Consider the following 19,104-nt stretch of genomic DNA (forward strand, 5'->3'; position numbering starts at 1 on the left):
GTTCTTTAGAGCTCCCAGCGCCAGGAAGCCGTTTTGGCCATCGTGCGCTCTACAAATAATTTCATTCATTCAAGACTATGCCGCGGTGCAGAAAGAGGAGCTGGAGAGCATCAAGGCACACCGTGAGGACATGAGTAATAAGTTGTGTGAACTTGAAAATCATGCTCGAAGACAAAATTTGCGTTTCCTTGGGGGGTTCCTGAGGGACTGGAAGGAGCGAACCCTCGTAAGTTTGTTGCTGAACTTTTGAAAGAAGCTTTTCCGGACCTGACTACTTGGGACTGGACACGGGAAGTTCAGAGGGCACACAGGTTTCCCGTCAATCTGAGGAAACCCCGTCAAGGACAAGAGAACCTTCCAAGGGCGATATTAGTGTGCTTCAATAACTTTCTAGCGCGTGAAAACATCTTTGACTTGGCTAGACAGAACAAGAAAGCAACAGCCAAGGGGTTTAATTTTTTTGTTAGACCGGATTTCTGTCAGGCAACAGTCTCTAGGAGGTGGCATTTAAGGCAACTCATCCCAGATTATCTAAAGAAAGGGGCTGTTGTTTACCTGCAGACTCCGACGAAACTTAAGGTTATGTTTAAAGGCCAAACCAAATTTTTTCAGTCAGAGATTCAGGCGAAAGAGTTTCTCGAATCTTTGTAGATTGTCGAGGGGGGGATCATAAGTAATAGCCTGGATAAAGATAGAGTAAAAAGGGTGATGTAACTTATACATTTATGCAGCTGGTTTTAGTTTCAAATGTATTTTATTGAATACGTCAACAAGCATATAACGAGACATCTCCGTCATAAGTTCAGGCAAGTGGCATACACAGCGGGCGGGACAGACAAGCATGTCTTCCCTATCATGAAGGAAAATGCAATATAAGTATGTCAGGAGAGCAATGTGACATCGCAAGTGCGGTGAAACCGTTAGGCAGCCAAATAACATAAAAAGAACGACAACAACCAGGAACTCCCCGCCCCCTCCCCCAGACCCTTTCCCCCCGCCCGACCAGTATGCCCCGAAATGGTAGTAGAATCGTCAATGCACCAGGGACGAACCGTGTGGCCGTCCGGTGGTTCACCGAGGGTCCTCAGTGGTGTTAGTGAGGCGTAGGATTCGAAGATACTTAGGGCATGTAATTTCATTGAACTCTTTGGAGAGGAGATTCAATATAGGAAGCCACGTCTTCCGAAAGGCTTCGGTAGAATTAGTGAGTGTAGCATGGATGCGCTCCATCCCAAGAGTGAACCACAGCTTATGCAGCCAGCCTGTGTGCGTGGATGTATTTGGGGATCCCCACAGTGACAAAATGTGTTGCGTAGCCGCTTGCATGGCGATGCCCATTTGCCGGCCCCGCAACGACCTTAATGGGAAAGTTAATGCATTAGGTAGACCCAGCAGAGCGTATGCAGGAAATCTCGGGACTTCAGTCTCAAATGTAGAGTCAATATCATCCAAGACAACTCTCCAGAAGTCCCCGAGACGCGTGCATTCCCAAAGTATGTGGGTCAGAGTGCCCCGTTCCCCGCACCCTCTCCAGCAAAGCTCGCTACGCGCCGGGTTTCCCTTGTGCAACCGAGCCGGGGTGAGGTGCCAGTACATTGCTAACTTCACTGCTGTTTCCCTTGCTGTGGTGTTGCGAGTGGTGTGTGAGGCTCTGTAATAGATGTGTCCCCATTCCTTGGGTGTCAGGGCTCTACCCAGTTCAGCCTCCCAGCGCCTTTGGCTTGGTGTTTTGACCGGGGTGCGCGGCGGTGTGAGCATTTGGTATAGGTCAGAGATGAGGTGTTTATCCGTATCCTTAGTTAGCAGCCATTTTTCGAAAGTCGACATGGGGCGGCCCACCAGGGCAGCGATATCGGGGTGAGTGAGCCAGTGACGAAGCTGGAGGTACTGGAAAAGATGAGGCTTCTCTATGCCATACCCTTGTCTGATATCCGCGAAGGGGAGAAATCCCTGCAGGTCAAAGAGGTCACCAGCGGCCCGGCACGCCGTGCCACGCCACTGGGGGAATGTGTTCGCACCGACGCCCGGAGGGAAGTCGGGATTATCAAAAATGGGAGTGAATGGGGAGGGAAAGGAGGTCAGCTCGTGTTTGCGCGCCACCTTATCCCACACCCGTAGAGTCGTGCGCGTGATAGGCGACCGTAGCATGTATTTTGGTCTATGCTGCTTAGCGAGGAACGGAACCCTCCAGAGTGGTGTCTGTGCCATGGCCCTATCCTGGAAGAGCCATCTCTTCTCAGATTCAGGTCGGTACCATTCTACCAGGTATCGAAGTTGAGATGCATAGAAATACCTCATGAGGTTCGGGACACCCAGGCCGCCCTCGTCCAGGCTCCTATACGCCAGTAACTTGTGGATTCGTGCTCGTTTTCCCTCCCAGACAAAGGCATTCAGGGCGTCCTGCAGGGCCGTCAGGACTCCCGCCGGGGGCATTACCGGGATGGTTTGAAACAAGTATAGGATCCGTGGCAGGGCCGACATCTTCACTGCCGCCACCCTCCCGAGCAGGGAGAGAGGTTGCTTGGACCATCTCGCCAAGTCTGCCCGAATCCGGGCGGTGAGGGTGTTATAGTTAGTGGAGACCGTAAGGTCCGTTGAGTGAGTGAGAGTAATCCCCAAGTACGGCACTTGAGTGGCTAGCTGAAGACCAGTCCCCAGGCCCATGGCGGGGGTCTGCAGGCCCACATTGCTGCCCAAGGGCAAAATCAGGGATTTATCTATGTTAATACGGAATCCCGAAACAGTTCCGAATGAGGCAATTTCCTCCATAAAGGCGGGTATAGAGGAGATGGGCTGGTCTAGTGCAGCAATTACGTCGTCTGCGTAGAGACTGATGGTATGGGGCTCGCGGCCAAACTCAATGCCTTTAATCCGAGGGTTATCCCTGACTTTCTGTGCTAGCGGCTCTATATACATAGCGAAGAGGAGGGGGGAGAGAGGACACCCCTGTTGGGTACCTCGCTGAATTTCGAATGGTTGTGAGTGCAGGCCTCCCAGGCGGATCTTAGCCTGTGGGTGATGGTAACAGCCCGCTATGCGGGAGCAGAAGCGGTCGCCAAGGCCGAAGCGACGGAGGACGTGCTGCAGGAAAGTCCAATTGACACGATCAAACGCTTTTTCAGCGTCAACAGCGAGCAGCGCCGAGTCTGAGGCCTGAAAATGCGATTTATCGATGAGATGCAGCACCCGTTTGGTATTATCCCCGCACTGTCTGGTGGGGACAAAGCCCGACTGATCTGGTTCTAAGAGGCCAGGCAGGCATGGGCCAAGACGCGCAGCAAGAATGCCCGTAAAAAGCTTCAGGTCAAGGTTTAAAAGTGAGATAGGGCGAAATGCAGAACAATGTGTGGGTTTCTTGCCGGGCTTTGGCAGTACCCCTACCTCCGCGGCCAACATCCGGGGGTATGGCACCCTCCCCCTCAAAAGAATTAAACAGGCGTGTGAGCACTGGGGCCAGCTGTAGGCTAAAAAGTTTGTAAAAGCCCGCCGAGAACCCATCCGGTCCCGGGGACTTGAGCGGGCGCAGTCGGGATATGGCCACTAGCACCTCATCTTGGCGAATAGGGGCGTCGAGAGCCTCCGCATCGGCCTTGGAGATCTCGGTCAGAGTTGTCGTGGCCAAATAGGCCTTGATATCCTCGGAAGAGGCTGTTTCCTCCCCATACAGTGAGGCATAGTAGGAGCGAAACGCCTCGGCTACCTGGGTATCAGTGGTTAGTACCGCTCCATCGTCACCTAAGAGGGTATTGATCTTAGCTCGCTGGGTTTTCGCCTTTAGGGCGCTGGCCAGTAATCGGCCTGTCTTGTTGCCCCCGACATAGTACGTATGCCGAAGGCGAAGAGCCGCAAATTCCGCCCGATCCGTGTCCAGACTGGCCAATTGGGCCCGGGCCGCCTTCAACTGTTTCCAGACCCGCGGGGCGCAGGTGCGGCTATGAACCCGTTCTAGTTCAGCGACCCTCGCCGTGAGGTCATCCCGCTTGCTTTTGCGGTCTTTGGCCTCTGCTGCCGCAATGGCTATGAGCTCCCCACGGACGACCGATTTCAGGGCCCCCCACAGGGCCGCAGCGGAGATCCCAGGCGTGTCGTTGACGGACAGGTAATCAGTGATGCATTCACTGATCCTTTTGGTGACGGCAGGTCTCTGCAACAAGGTTTCGCGTAGGCGCCACGGGCCCCGGGGACGGCGGTCTGCACAGAGCGCGAGGGAGATCTCTACCGCATCGTGGTCGGAGATAGCCGCCGGTACTATATCCACCTCCTGCAGGGTTTTGAGAAAATCCGAGGAGCCCACGAAATGGTCTAGGCGGGCATAGGTGTGGTGCACATGTGAATAAAATGTGAATTGCGAGGCGCTCGGGTGGTGGGCCCTCCAGAGGTCTATTAAGTCCCTATCTTTAAGCCACTCTCGGCCATCGGCTGAAAGAGCACCTGTCTCCCCATAGCGGTGTCCCGACCGGTCCGCGTTCGTGTCCATAACAATGTTGAAGTCCCCGCCTATGAGTAGGGGCGTCTGCGGGGTTTGAAGAGCTTCTGAGATAGCACCCTTCAGGAAGGCCTCCTGTCCGGTGTTCGGCGCGTAGAGGGAGCCGATAGTGAGGGTTGTGTTGCCTAATTGGAATGTATGTGCCAAGAGTCGACCCCTGATCTCCCCCACCTTGGTCCCCACAGTCCCCCGGAAGCTCCTAGATACTAAAATGGCAACCCCAGCCGTCTTCGCTGGGAGGGAAGAGAAGAATTGATGTGGAAAGACTCGGGAGCGCATCCTATGCCAATCTTTCTGCAGTAGGTGAGTTTCCTGTATCAGGCAAACATCCGCCCCGGAGTTTTCAAGGTAGGAGATGACAGCCCTCCTTTTGATCGGGTTGTTCAGCCCTTTCACGTTAAGCGTCACTATTTTAAGGGTTGTGTCTGTCATGATGCAGTGTATATGTGGCGCAGCGCAGAATGAGAGCATGCCGTAGTGCAGAGATGTGGTGCATTTCCCCGCCCAGTAAGAATTTTAAGCAGGTGTGCCCCCCGCAGTAGGTAATCGTCCGCCACTAAATGGTCTATGTAGGAAAGAGCGGATCGTCGCTGACGGGGATCAGTCAGCTCTAATACAGGAAGGGTCAACATCCATGAGGCAACAGCAGGCATGGTACATCGGTATACAGTACCCCTCTGGGTGGGGGAACAGAGTCCGCAGATGAGCAGTGGAAACAATGTCGGTCCATCTCGGCAAACACAGTGACCCGCCAACCAAGCAGGTGAGAGACCACCAAGGCGGCGCTGCGTGGACATGGCTCTAGAATCAACAACAGAATCGGATCGGCACACTGGTCCCCACCCCGAAGCCCCCCCTAGCCCAACAATTCCCCCCCAAACAACCCAAAACCCCCATTGGCTACAGCTCTGTTTGTGAAAGCTAAGGTCAAGGCAAGCAAAAGCCCTATTCCCCCCCCACCTCCCCAACTCCCCCCACCCCGCCCAACATCCCTTGAAACACATAGTCCCAGTCCTGTCAGTCCACACAGGGCCGTGGCAAGAAATAATGAAGGGGTCATCTCCGATGGCGGCACCTCCGGTCTCCCCGCCCGACCCACCCATCGCCCGGGCAGGGCAAGTGCGACAAGGAATCTCTCCCGTTATAGTGTTATCATTCCGGGGATGAGGTCTCTTTGGCTACCTCCGCTAGTGCAGTTTCTCTTTCTCGGAAGATGGCAGAGGCATCCGGTTTGAGGCGGTGTACTGGTGAACGTCTGCGCTGCACAGTTTGCCAACCCCCCCCGGGTGTCCCTTGAGAACTTCTGAACACCGGTGCAGTGTCAGTGTGGTCGAGGCCCAAAAGCGCACATGTGTCCTTGAGAGAGCGCAATTGATGCAGCCGGCCTTCCCACTTGAATATGATCCGAAAGGGGTGGCCCCAGGAATACGGGATCTCCTTCTGTCTTAGGAAGTCCGTCACCTGTTTGAATTCCTTCCTCTTGTGGAGGGTGGTAGCTGCAAGATCCTGGTACAGAGCGATGGGGTGATCCTGATATCGAAGGGGTTGGGATCTTTGAGCCTCCCGGAGGATTCTCTCTTTAAGGGGGAAATCCGGGAGATACGCCAAATTGTCCGGCGGTGGGGCCTGGGCTCTCCGCGGCAGTCCAACTCTGTGGGCTCTGTCGATTCAAATGACAAAGTCCTCCGATTCCCCCAAGATGCTCCTGAAGAGGGACTGTAGGTAGCCCACGACGTCAGTCCCCTCCTCCTTCGAAGGGACCCCCCGGACCCGTATGTTATTTCGGCGGGAACGGTTTTCAAGGTCCTCTGCATGGGCTTGTAGGTCCACCTGCTGGTCAGTGAGGCGCAGGATCTCCTGCTGAAGTTGCTCGATTTCCCCGCTTCGAGCCTGATCGGCCTCCTCGACGGAGGCCACCCTTTCCCCAAGGCCCTCCACATCACGGCGAAGCTCCCGGACCTCTCCGGCCACCTCCTGCTTCAGGGACCGGAAGTCGTCCCGAAGTGAGTTAAATAGACCCTCCAGAAAGGACCTGGTGACGGGCACTTGGTCATCAGCGGGGGTCGGCGACTGTTTAGCCGGTATCGGGGAGGGGGGATCCTTGCTCCCTTTGGGTTGCGATTTAGCTAGCATTTCCGGCAGTGTTTGGGCTCCTTTCCTCCCTCTTTGCGCCATCTTGCGGTCCACTCCTACAGGGCCGCGCCACAGGCGGCCAGGCAGCTCGGGGCGCCCCCAGCAGCACAGGCCGGTGCTAGCGCTGCGGCGAGGTCCTAGCGCAGACTGTTCCTCCCCCTCCTGCGTTGCCGACCTTTATAAGGTTCTACCACGGTTCACCGTGTCGCACAAGTCCACAGTGGGTGCGGTCCGGCCAGCGACCCCGCGGGCGATCCCCAGGCTCGACCAGGCGAGGACCACAGTTCACAGCACCCCTCTCAGCACCCCAGTACAACACACATGTGCGTCACCAGGCCCCAAAGCGTGGCTCTCCTTGGCCCCTCGCAGCTACCCCCACCGGGGGCTCGATCATGCCCCCCGAGCCTGTCAAAGCTTTCACCTCCGCCCAGGCCCCTCTCACCTCTGTCTGGTCGCCGGGGGTCCGGGGCAGCCCCTCCAAGCAGGCCCGAGCAGACCCAGGTCGTGAGCGCCGCGGAGTCCGCCTCGGCAGATGGGGCTTGGCAGGATGAGGCCGCAGGTCCGTGTCCGGTCTCGGCAGCCCCGACAGTGCCTCCCCAAGTATGCCGCTGGGTGCTTCTCAGCTGCGGCGGTGTCGTGCTGTCTTCTGGGCGCCCTCAGACCCCTCCGTGCTTTGTGAGCGGCCCGCTCTTCGGTGGTAGGGAACCGGCACCAGGCCCCAAGCCGGGGGCTCGATTTAGGATGCCCCGGCCGGGCTCTGCGCCTCCCGGTCGAAGCTCCTGTGCTGCGCGGCGTCGCCGCGGGCCACCCGCCTCAGCGTCGCTGTCCGGGACGCCCCCTCGCTTCTCCGCACCAAGTCGGCCGCCAGCCAAGCAATCGCCGCTCCGTCTCCAGGCGGGCTTCACTCCCTTAGCTCGGGCGCCATTACCGGCAGTGGCATAGCAGGCGTCAGCAGCTCCCGCCGTTTCAGCCGAGCGGGCTGTCGGCGATATCTCCGGCCCCCCCGCAGCGCTGGGTGCTCCCCTCGGATTTGGGCACCCTGGGGAGAGATATGGGCTGTGGAATCGGCAAAACGGCGAGATCGGGCAGGGAGACCCGGAACCTGCGTCCGATCACGCCGCCATCCTGGACACGCCCCCCATGCAGCTGGTTTTAGAGATTGGCTGTAGGCTATATTGTTTTTCCTGCTCTTTTTTGTAGGTGTCTTTTTTTTCCTCTTTATTCTTAGGTAGGATAAAGTTTCTGGTCTCAAGGGATTGTGGGGAGGGGGACACGGTACTCCATCATTGCAGGGACTGATGGTCCTTGGGCCTCATTTGGTGGGAAGGTTGGGAGGGGGGAGGGGAGGGCAGGACAGTAGGGGTGGGGGGGAAAGGGGGGATAAGGGGGGGCACAGGTTTTAGGTGCTGGGGGGGTGAAAATGGCAGCAGCAGGGTATTCAAATTTGCTTTGGTTAAGGTTTTTGCTAAGGCACAAATTTTATGCTGAGACATTCCATAAAGAGTTGTTGGTAGGAGGTATAAAAGAGACAAGTGGAACTAAATTTCGAACTAAATTTCGATGGCTAGAAAGATTAAGGATCATTCTGTACATTAAATGTATGCGGTTTAAATTATTCTCGGAAACGACACGTGCTAGCGAAGATTATACAGATATTGAGTATAGATATACTGTGCTTGCAGGAAACCCATATTGCTTAGGCCAATAGGGAATATTTAAAGAGTTTGGGGCTGGAGATGGTAGTTTGCTCCAAGCAGTCTGAGTTAAAAAGAGGGGTAGCGATACTAAAAAAAGGAGGGTTCGTGGATTGTGTAAAGTCTACTGCAGATAAATGGGGAAGATGGGTAATTGCGGATTTTAAGGTGGGTCAGCAAGGATTTACTCTCTGCAATTTATATGGTCCAAATCTGGACGATGCAGAAGTATTTAATTTCATTAATTTAGAATTGGCACAATGGATTACCCCAGTTTTACTGCGTGGAGATTGTAATATTAATGTGAGGGCAGGGGCAGACATAAGATCCAGCTCAATATATACTGGTAGGAAAAAACTTGGGTATACTGCCCTACGGGCGTTACTTCTAGAGCATGGCCTCTATGATGCTTGGCATGAGAAGAATCCGAATGATCCGGAGTTTACGTATTTTTCTGCTCCACACCTAAAATTTGTCCGGCTGGATTCCTATTTTATTTCATATGTTCTTTTAACACAGGCCAAAATCAAGATCCACCCCAAACTAATATCTGATCACAACCCTGTAGTTTTGGAATTGACTATTGATATGGGGGGTAAAATAGAATCCCCACGATGGTCTTTTGAACGTAAATTGCTATTGGATGCACAGTATTGTCAGTATATGTCTAAAGTAATAGAGGAATTCTTCGCTTTTAATAAAGGTACGGCAACTCAGGAAATGGTCTGGGACACATTGAAAGCTGTGGTTCGCGGGGAGACACTTAGCTATTCCGGGTTTAAGCACAAGCAACTCCTAATTGAGCAACGGAAGGATTTTGACGAAATTACAAGAGCTGAGGAAAAGCTGGCAGAGTTGTTAAGGCAAGGAGTGGATTCCGATTTGAGTAAACTGGCTCAAAATGATTTCTCAATTAAAAGAGCTAACGCTTATTCTAAGATAGCTGATATAATTGCCACTAACTATACTCAATATAAGGAAACAGCATATGAGTTCAAGGAGAAAACAGGCAGAATGTTAGCAAAGAGAGCAAGGGAGAAGCAGATATATAACGATATCTTAAAAATCAGGGATCTGAAGGGGGTTATACAGGAGACTAAAGAAGGGATTCTGTCGGCCTTCCAAGAGTTTTATCAACGACTCTATAGTGAGGAAGGGGAACCTGCTGAACCGAGCGAATACCTAAAGGATACTAGCTCATTAACTTTATCTGAGGCTCAGCAAACGATCCTCTTAGCGACCCCAGAATGGGGAGAGATCGAGACAGCGATCTTAGAGCTAGCCCTGGGTAAGGCCACAGTGCCAGATAATATCCTGTTGGAATTTTATAGAACATTTAGAAATCAACTTAAAAAAGAACTGCTGGATGTGTGTCGCCAGGCTGTTGTGGGAATGGCTCCGCGGTCATGGGCAGAAGCTATAATCGTTATCTTTAAAAAGAAAGGAAAAAATCCAGAAGAGATGGGGTCTTACAGGCCAATCTCTCTGCTGAATACTGATAGTAAAATCTATTCGAAGCTGATCGCCAACCGGTTAAATGATTTAATGACGGGGATTGTTTTTATAAGGTAACACGGTTTTATACATGGTAGAGGTACCACTGACTAGATTAGGCAAATAATATCCTTGCTGGATTGGGCGAAGGGAACTTGTTCCCCGGTTGGGGTGGCCCTGATGGACGCCGAAAAAGCGTTCAACAGGGTCACCTGGCCCTTTCTGTGGTCTGTGTTAGGGAAGATGGGGATCCCCGTGGAGCTCATCAAGGCGACACAAACAATTTATTCTCAACCGACTGCGATCATTCGGATTTCTGGCTCATCGTCAGGGTTGGTGCGAATAGCAAGGGGCACGAGACACGGTTGTCCCTGTTCCCCCTTGCTGTTCGCTGTATATATTGACCCATTCATTAGAAACCTGGAAAGGAATCCCGCAATTAACCTGTGCAGTTAAATAGCTGGGAATTAAAAGTTTGCGCTTACGCCGATGATATTGCCGTGGTAACAGCTGAACTCAATACGGCATTGCCCATTATTGTAAAGTCTGCGGAGGAATTTGGCCGTTTCTCAGGCTATAAGCTGAATATCAATAAAACCCAGCTTATACACTCGGTGGCAGGATGCCCTGAGAATATGAAGATAGACAAAGAGGCCACGTATCTTGGGATCAAAATTACAGCTACCATCGAGGATATTATTCCTATTATCCTAGATCCTGTAATAGCGTCCTCAAACCCTAGAAAGGGTTAATAATTTGAAGTTATCATTATTAGGCCGCAGGAATGCGATAAAAATGTAAATTTTTCCTAAGTTTTTGTACATTTTCCGTGCCATACCTTTGTTAATATCTTCCGGGTATTTTGCCCGTATAGGGAGAATGTGCTCTAGATATTTATGGGGGTACCGTCGGGCCAGGAGAGCATTGAAAAGCTGTGAATTACCCCGAGATAGAGGGGGGTGGGGCATTCCAAATTTCCAACTGTATCACTGGATGGCAATAATTCAATACATGGGTGTTCTACTACTGCCGGAAGATTCTATGGAGGACTTTTTGACCCCGTCAATCAATGAAATGCTTTTGGGCACCGAGGCCAAACAGTGCCTAATCCGGATAATAGAGCCGAGTTACTATAAAAAAAACAAATTTAAGATATTTGATACAGCCTTTTCGATTTGGCGATCTATGAAAAAAAAAATTTGGCTCAATACCAACCTAAATATGTACACCCCTTTGCAGAATTGCTCGCTTCTCCCAGAGCTATTCAATGATGGGGTAATGTATAGGTGGAATAATCTAGGCATTAGGAAGCTGGGGGACTTATTTATAGAAAATGATTTTGTATCGTTTGATCATTTGATGAATACTTATCATATACCTCGCTCTGATTTTTTCAAATACCTTCAGGTTCGCAGCTTTTGTTCACAGAAACTCTCAAAATCTTTAACTTTCTTGGGGAATATTGAAATTCTAGAAGCGATTAAACAGGGGCAAAGAATAGGACCCCTGTATCAATTAATCTTGGAGCAAAGGGAGGACGATTTAGAGGCTATAGCGAGTAAATGGCAGAATAAACTGAATATTCAATGTGTAAATATAGAAAGAAGCTTAGCAATCGCTAGAAATGTCTTATTGAATGGACCACTCATCAGCCAGCATTTCATGTCTGTCTTTGGGCTCTATTATACACCAGGGAAGCTAGCTAAATGGAGTGTTGGGCATGGGACAAATTGCAGTCGGTGTAATCTATATGGGGCTGATGCCGCACACATGTTTTTTGACTGTCCGAAATTGGCACGATTCATTGCGGAAGTTGAGTACTTTCTGGCTGCTGAGCTGTCCATTCAAGTCAAGCTAACAGCATCAATGGTTATTTTTGGCTGTGAGGAAAATGGGACTAACTTGGCCTCTGACACGGACATAGGATTTGTGTTTGTATGTATGTCTGCTTATCGTTTTTGCTTAACATCAGGTTGGCTTGATGAAGAGCCACCCAATTTCATTATGTGGCGAACTAAGCTCTTATCTATGTACCATCTTGAAATTGCATTGTATAAAATGAAGGGTATCTCTAAGAAAACATTTGGTCGTAACCTATGGTCCCCAATCGCTAAATGGACAGGAACTTGAGATGTTTTTTTTTTCTTTTTTTTTTCCTAAGCGACAATGTTGTATTATATGTGATTAGATGCGTACTTTTCTCCTTGCTTTTTGACCTGCTCTTTCCTTCCTTCAACACCTATATTATATAGGTTCATGTTTAAAAGTGGAACCAAAATTGATTTTTTTTATGAATACTCGGAGGTATTACTATATATATATGTTGACCACAATTGCATAGCCCACTTCCATGAAAAGTTAGTTGTAATACCCATTTCCCACTGCTTTGTCGCACATCCAACTGCAGATTTATGTACCATCTTTTGCATTTTTATTTGTAATAAATGCACTCACAGTGTAGAACTTCCATAAATTTAGATGTTGATATGTGGGAATAGAGATCTTACTTGCTGCATATGTAAATTACATTAATATGCATAACATACTCTGTGAATATAACCCTACAGCAAGAAGAGCATTGAAGATCAAAAAGCAATGCATAGTTCTTGATTACGGCACTAGGACGTTTAAATTGACATGTTTCTTAAATCATTAAATCACCCTAACATTTTGACAGTTTCACATTTTTGTTATAGTGTACATCTGGGTGATAATTACAGTTTTTTGGTGAAAAAGTAATGTGACTGAACTTTGGAAATACTAAATAAATGATTTAAATTATTGAGTGAGCTATATAAGCCATTTGTTAAAATGTGAGAAGATCCATATTTCTTTAATAATTAATGGGCTTATTACAATGCCAGTTGGATGAGCGTCTGACTGACATCATTTCAGGAGTGGAATCGCCCAACAAGTAGTCAGCGATTCCACTCCCAATATTATGATGTAACCGCCAGCAGAGCGGCCAGAAACATAGCCATTATCATTGCTGCTTGTGCTGTGGCCCAGAAAAGTGCTGCAGCACAAGTTGCAATGGTAAAGGGTATGTTTCAAAACATCTATGCACCGTGTGCCAGGCACCATGTAGTATGGGGGCACCATATGTGCCCACCGGGCCACACTGCGGAGGCCTAGTGGGACGGGGCCGTGCTAGGGGCCCTGAAAGTCCCTTGCCGACAGCCTTTCCATGTCAGAAAGGTCAACATGGAAACGCTGTCAGAAATGGACATCCTAATCACTACGGAGGTGCTCCCTCCAGTGTAGGGATTACGCCTCGAACCGACGCCCTGACAAGATCATTGATCCTGTCGAAGGAAGCGGTTGGTCCTCCGGTGACTTTGAACTGACTTCCGGCATCGTAATCTGGAGGTAGGACCGATGCCGTTGATGTTGGACCGATCGCCACCAACCGTCTGTCACTGGTGGTCCGTCCAACATCCTAAAAAGGCCCTATTTGTTTATTGCATGCTGTTATGCTGTAGCTAACCCAGTTAAATGTGTGATTTAAATCAAACGTTTCAAGATCAAACTGTCTCGTATTTTTTTAAATAAAACATAATGCTCTAATAACATTTTGTATTACATTTCAGGATTTTGGGAGCCCCAGAAACATTACAGTGGATCTCAAACTTTTTCTGGATAAATATGGATTTGATGCACTTGTCATTTTGGCCAACACTATATCCGAGGATCAGCTTACTAAGCGACAAATAGCTGTGTACTCAGATAACATAGAACTTAGCAATCAAGTAAGTGTTATGAATTAATCATTCCTTTGATAACTGACAACAACTTTTTTTCATGAGAACTTATATGTTCTTCTTTGCTTTCCATCTATTATTTTGCTTTTTTGATGATTTTTGGAACTCCCTCTGCCTGGTGCGCCTCCACCTCCAATTATTATTTTTCTTTTTGGACTTCTGAGATTTTTTACATGAATTATGGACTGCAGTCTACTAGACAGGTCTCTCCTATATGTGACCTACACAGATAGTTGTTTTGTTCTGGCCCTCCGGCTGACAATGATGAACATAAATATATTAATAATTAGTCCTTTGCAAGGAAACAGCAAAAGTGCCGGCCACCTTGCTTTTTGCATTTCGATCAGTTATGGAGCTGCGGAGCAGGAAATGTTCTCTTTATTTAAAAAAGATTGTCATGTAGGATGTTGTAATAACCCCTGAAACTCTAACGGGAAGACCTACGTATCTTAAATACTGAATTTGGGGGCATATTACCAAGCAATAGCGATAATTATCGCTACTGCTTGGTTAGAGACAAAAATTTACTGCAGAGCTGCGGCGATTTTTATCGCAGATAAACCTTGGTATTACCAAGGTTTATCGCAAATGCGATAAAAATCGGCCGCAATGCATGAATATCGCTGAAAAGTCAGCGATATTCATACATTACCGAGCTAATGCTCTTAGCCATGTTATCCACCTCCCATTGGATAACATGGCTAAGAACTGCTCAGGGCAGGTGTTAGCTTTTGGAGATGTTCACGCTTAGCGCGAATATCTCCAAAAGTTGGCAATAGGAGATAGCGATGTTAGCGACTGTTTCCAGTCGCTAACATCTTGGCACGCCCACTTTGCATGTCATTAGTGATAAATATCACTGACATGCAAAGTGGGGCCCAAGATGGTCGCTATCTCCTACTAGCTGTCGCTAACTGGTGTTAGCGACAGCTAGGTAATAGGGAGATAATTTTATTTCCGCTTTCTTGGCTTTTAAAGCCAAAAAAGCGGAGATAAACCCCCTTGATAAACCCCCTTGATAATATGGCCCTAAATGCTTTCCTAATTTGGATCTCGGGAATGGTAGCAGTGAATAAGAATCATATTGATCATTTGGCCTAAAAGTTTGCATCTGAGTGTTTACATTTGAGAGTTTCTATCTGACTTATGTTACCTGTTTTGATTCTCATATTGATTTGAATTATTTTATTTGCTGAACCAGATTAAGTGAATTAATGATGTATTTGCACTTCCACCTCTCAAAGGCCATGCGTAAGTCATGTTTCACCTAGAGGTTCAAGTGTAACATACACAGTACCCAGGAAAGAGGAAACTGATTGACCCAAGCTTCCATTATTTATTATGTGAATTTTATAGCAGTCACGAGCACTCCTGGATATTTAGGATGATGGTCCTGAGCAGAATGAAAGGGAGGAAACAAAAATCAAAGAGCCCAGTCCTGGATATATAACCCAGTTTTATTTTCCTTCTGAATTGAAAATGGTTAGATGTGATATGCAGGCACAGCGTTACATTTCCTCAGCTATAATTTTTGGAAGTTTTCAGACATAAACTGGATTCAAAATTAAAACGATGTTCATTAGTAACAGTTTGAGGTTGAATGGGACCCAGGCACAATTTCAGGCTGGCCATGATTGAGCAGCGATAGGACACACCAGGCAGGTCAAGTTTTTATCTTCATACCTAGTCTCTGAAATGAAGTTCTAAATCCATCAGTAGGGCAAGGTTCAAGGCTGAGGCTGGGGAGGCTCACTTATAGACAGATGCAATGTCATTGAGATCCAGATGAATCCATTGGTTTTGGTGTCAAAATCCCCAAGTGGACAGCTTACACACTTCCACTATCTATACTGGACCTATCTGATACCTGATAGACTGCACAAAATATATCATACTAAGCAGTTGTTGTGTCCAAAATATAAAGAACATGGAGCTACATTTCTCCATTTGGCATGGGCGTGCAGAGCGATAACGGGATACTGGGAGGAGGTAAGTATGACAAGGGTGCGCATCCAACTGTCGGCCACTGCCTGCTTGGCATGATACCCAAACCCAAACAGGGCAATATGCAGTGCAGATTTTCAAAACTAGGTCTCCTGCTTGCAAAACACCATATTGTGATACAATGGATATCCAATAATGGCCTGCAAATTGCTTCGGGACATGTTGGAATGGGCTCTTGCAGAAGAAACTCACCTAAATCAGATACGAACTGATGAGAAGGTCTAAGAGGACCTCAGAGACTGGGCAGACATGCTGACCCAATTAGCAGGTGATACGGAAATGGCAGAGGGCATCCTGGGCCAGTGGGCAGCATAACAGCTAGAGAAGGAGACGTAAGCAGGATGTCAGAATGCATAATAAGATCCCTGCAATGGCAGGGGTAGTGCTGCCTGGTGATATGGGTTGGAGTATCACTATTTGTATTTTCCTTATCTTGGTTAATATAGCTGCTGGGGGTGACTGCCCTTAATGTCTGCACGGGGAAAAAAGTTAAAATAAACATAATTTTGAAAAAAACTCCAAGTGGACAAAGCTGGACTTCATAGCCCTTGAGGTCGCTTTCTTGCTGGGTTGGGTTTGCCACCTCCCCCGGATCAAGGTTTAACTTCAGATTTAACCACTATTTTAGGTTTGAACATTGTTGGAAGCCATAACCAACAATAATAAGATATGAACATGGAGATCGTTCAATATGTTATTTGTAGAATTAACCCAAAACCTAATTAATATAGATTCAGTCATAAAGACAAATATTGAATACAAACAAATCAAAGCAGAAATGAAAGAATATATTATAAACAACCAAGCATACAAAAGAAGACCCTTTATTTCGGCTTTCTAGAGTTTTATTGCTGCTCTATATTCAGTTTTTTTGGAGACCAGCTAATCCTTTCTCCAGCTACTTTACAATCTTTACAAGATTGATTGGGCTCCCGGAGCTTGGGGGAGTACCAGGCGTTTTTAATAATTCCTACTTTTTTATAAATCGATTTTTTTGGGAGGACAGAGTTGAGCGATGACTCGATCCAGTTGTTAAGATTATCATTCGCCGTGACAGGATCCGGTTCCAGTATGGACGTGCTATCTTCAAGGATAGTCACCCAAGATTTTAAAGGAAGTTTGAACCAGGTACGGGTACATTTTTTAGTCTTCTTTACAGCTGGAATAGTGATATCCTGTGAGGCCCAAGAGAAAGGGATAGCAGATGGTCTGACCGAAGTATTGTAATGGGGTCCCTAACACCAAGATTCTGGATATTAGAAAATATAAGGTCCAATAACTGGCCTTTGGAGTGGGTGGAACCACTTACTTTTTGGTTCAATTGGAATGTCCCCAGTCCGTCAAGCAAATCTAAGGTGGAAGAGGGTAGTGTCACATCATTATGTAAATTAAAATCTCCCAAAAGTGTGAAATTGGAGAGAGGGCCGGACAGGTTAGCAGCAATGTCAGGGAGATCCTGACCAAAGAGGCCTAGGAGGCCTGGTGGACGATATACTAAAATCCCTGAAAAGGTGCTTACAGGGGAAACATTGATTGTTAAAACATGCTTTCACAGTCAGGTAAGGGATCATAAGTAACGCAACATTTAAAATCAGTTTTATAAATAATGCAATCCCACCTCCACGTCCCGACCTCTGGTCCAGCCTCTGAATAACATAGCCAGATGGGAGCGCCTGAACAATGTAGGGTTCAGCATCCTTATTCAACCAAGTCTCAGTTAAAAAGAACACATCCGGATTTTCCATTTCTAAAAGAAGGTGAATCTCTAAGGCATGCTTAGGGAGGGAGCGACAATTGAGCAAAAGCATATTAATAGCCTTCCTGCTATAAAGAGTTATAGAGACTTCAAGGGCAGGGAGGTACTTAAAGGAACAACTGGGGCACTGAATAGTGGGGCTATCCGGAAGCATAGAGTGAACACACTTGCCTCTGAGCGACGTCCTGTAGTGTTTGAGCATTTCGGCACTGTAGACATACTTATCGGTAATCAATTTGACAGGGGTTCTTTCCCCTGGCACATGCCGGCCACGGTTTGGTGCAGACGAGTGTGCCTTTGGTGCGCCAGCGGCACACCCGCTGCGCAAGTCCGCTGTGCGGTCACGTCATCTGCTTTTTAATCCACTTGGTTCACTCCACAATACCACCTGGTTCCTAACACTTCAAAACAGAAAACTGCTGCTAAAGCGGCGATAATGAGTTTCATAATATGCCCTTGTGAATTCCAATAGAAGCCCATGTTCACACCAGAACATGGACTTCTATTGGAATTCTCAAGGGTATATTATCAAGCCCATTATCGCCGCTTTAGAGGCAGTTTTCTGCCGCAAAACTGGCGATAATTTTTAACACCGTCATTAGCCTGATAAGTTGTCAAACTAAACACCTAACCCTAAATACTTCCCCCCTGATGCACCCATAAAGATCGGGATGTGTGTGGCAGGTTGATGGGGACAACACTGGGCCTGTTGATATAAGAAGTCTTAGATAGGCACCGCTCAGCCAGGAAGAGGAGATTTGTTGTGGTGCACTTTCGAAGAGATTGTGCATGGCAACAGCTTGGAACCCGTCAGCATGCCTTTGCATCTGCTTTGTGCGCCAGCTTGCCAGTTCTGAGAGAAGATTGCTCGAGTGTGTGCACATCACAGAGCGAGAAGCGTGGACCAGGTAGCAGCTCAGGAAACACAAGGCAACATTGTATTTTCCACTTCGGATGAGTAGCCTGGAAGTGGATCCGGATGCCTCCTCCATCAGAACAGTTACCAAGAACCTCATGAGAAAGGTCCAGTGGTATGTGGCTGACAGGCATGGGCTTATTTATTGTTAAAACCAGTAATGAGAAATTGTTTTTTGTGAAAAGCCTTATACCATGTTTGCAATTGCTTTTTGTTTCCACACCTTCATTTATGCTTCTATGCATAGCATTTAGCTCTGTGTATAGTAAAGTAATTTCATTTCTCAAAGACAAAGCACTGGCTGGGCATCTTTTTTGTTTTACTGAGCTCTGAGTGTATGGCCCACACCCATACATGAGTACATCTTCTACGCTTGGTTGCTACTACTAGTGGGCCTGCAGCAATGTCATTGCATATCCTGTGTGTGCAGTTTTAAACTGCCATTTTGACCTGACAAGTTAACTCTATTGCCAGGCCCAGACCCAGCGGCTGCTGGCACCGGTAAGCTGGGTGTTGAGGGGGAAGTCGACGACGGAATTGGTATTATTAATGTATTCAATTATACCTATTTCGTTGTCTGTCGACTTTCCCCCTCCCACTATGCCCAGCCCCGCCCCACCCCATCACGCTTACTTGTGCCGGCCCCCGCTACCAAGACCTTCCTTTTTAATACATATGACACCCCTAAGGTAGACCTGGACAGTCCCACGGACAGGGTGCAGTGTATTCAAAAATTTGGACATGAACTTTTAAGTTTTACATGTCCAGGTAGTGAAAAACTCTTAAATTTGTTTTTCACGGCTTCAAGGCCTTTCTCTCCCATAGGTTAACCTAGGGATTATCTTATTACATTTTATAAG

At 48.0% G+C, this 19,104-nt stretch overlaps 1 protein-coding gene across 4 annotated transcripts in view; it reads left to right on the forward strand.

Annotated features, from left to right (window-relative positions):
• LOC147727294 (protein prune homolog 2-like) overlaps positions 1–19,104 on the forward strand; it is a 1,486,257-nt gene that overhangs the window by 902,062 nt on the left and 565,091 nt on the right. For all 4 annotated transcript variants that reach the window (XM_086961350.1, XM_086961348.1, XM_086961347.1 and 1 more), the window contains exon 7: positions 13,398–13,556. In XM_086961350.1, the coding sequence (XP_086817476.1) occupies positions 13,398–13,556 (159 nt within the window). The remainder of the gene's footprint in view (positions 1–13,397; positions 13,557–19,104) is intronic.

Source organism: Lissotriton vulgaris, chromosome 3_1 (genome assembly GCF_964263255.1).
Source record: "Lissotriton vulgaris chromosome 3_1, aLisVul1.2, whole genome shotgun sequence".
Lineage (NCBI taxonomy): Eukaryota > Metazoa > Chordata > Amphibia > Caudata > Salamandridae > Lissotriton > Lissotriton vulgaris.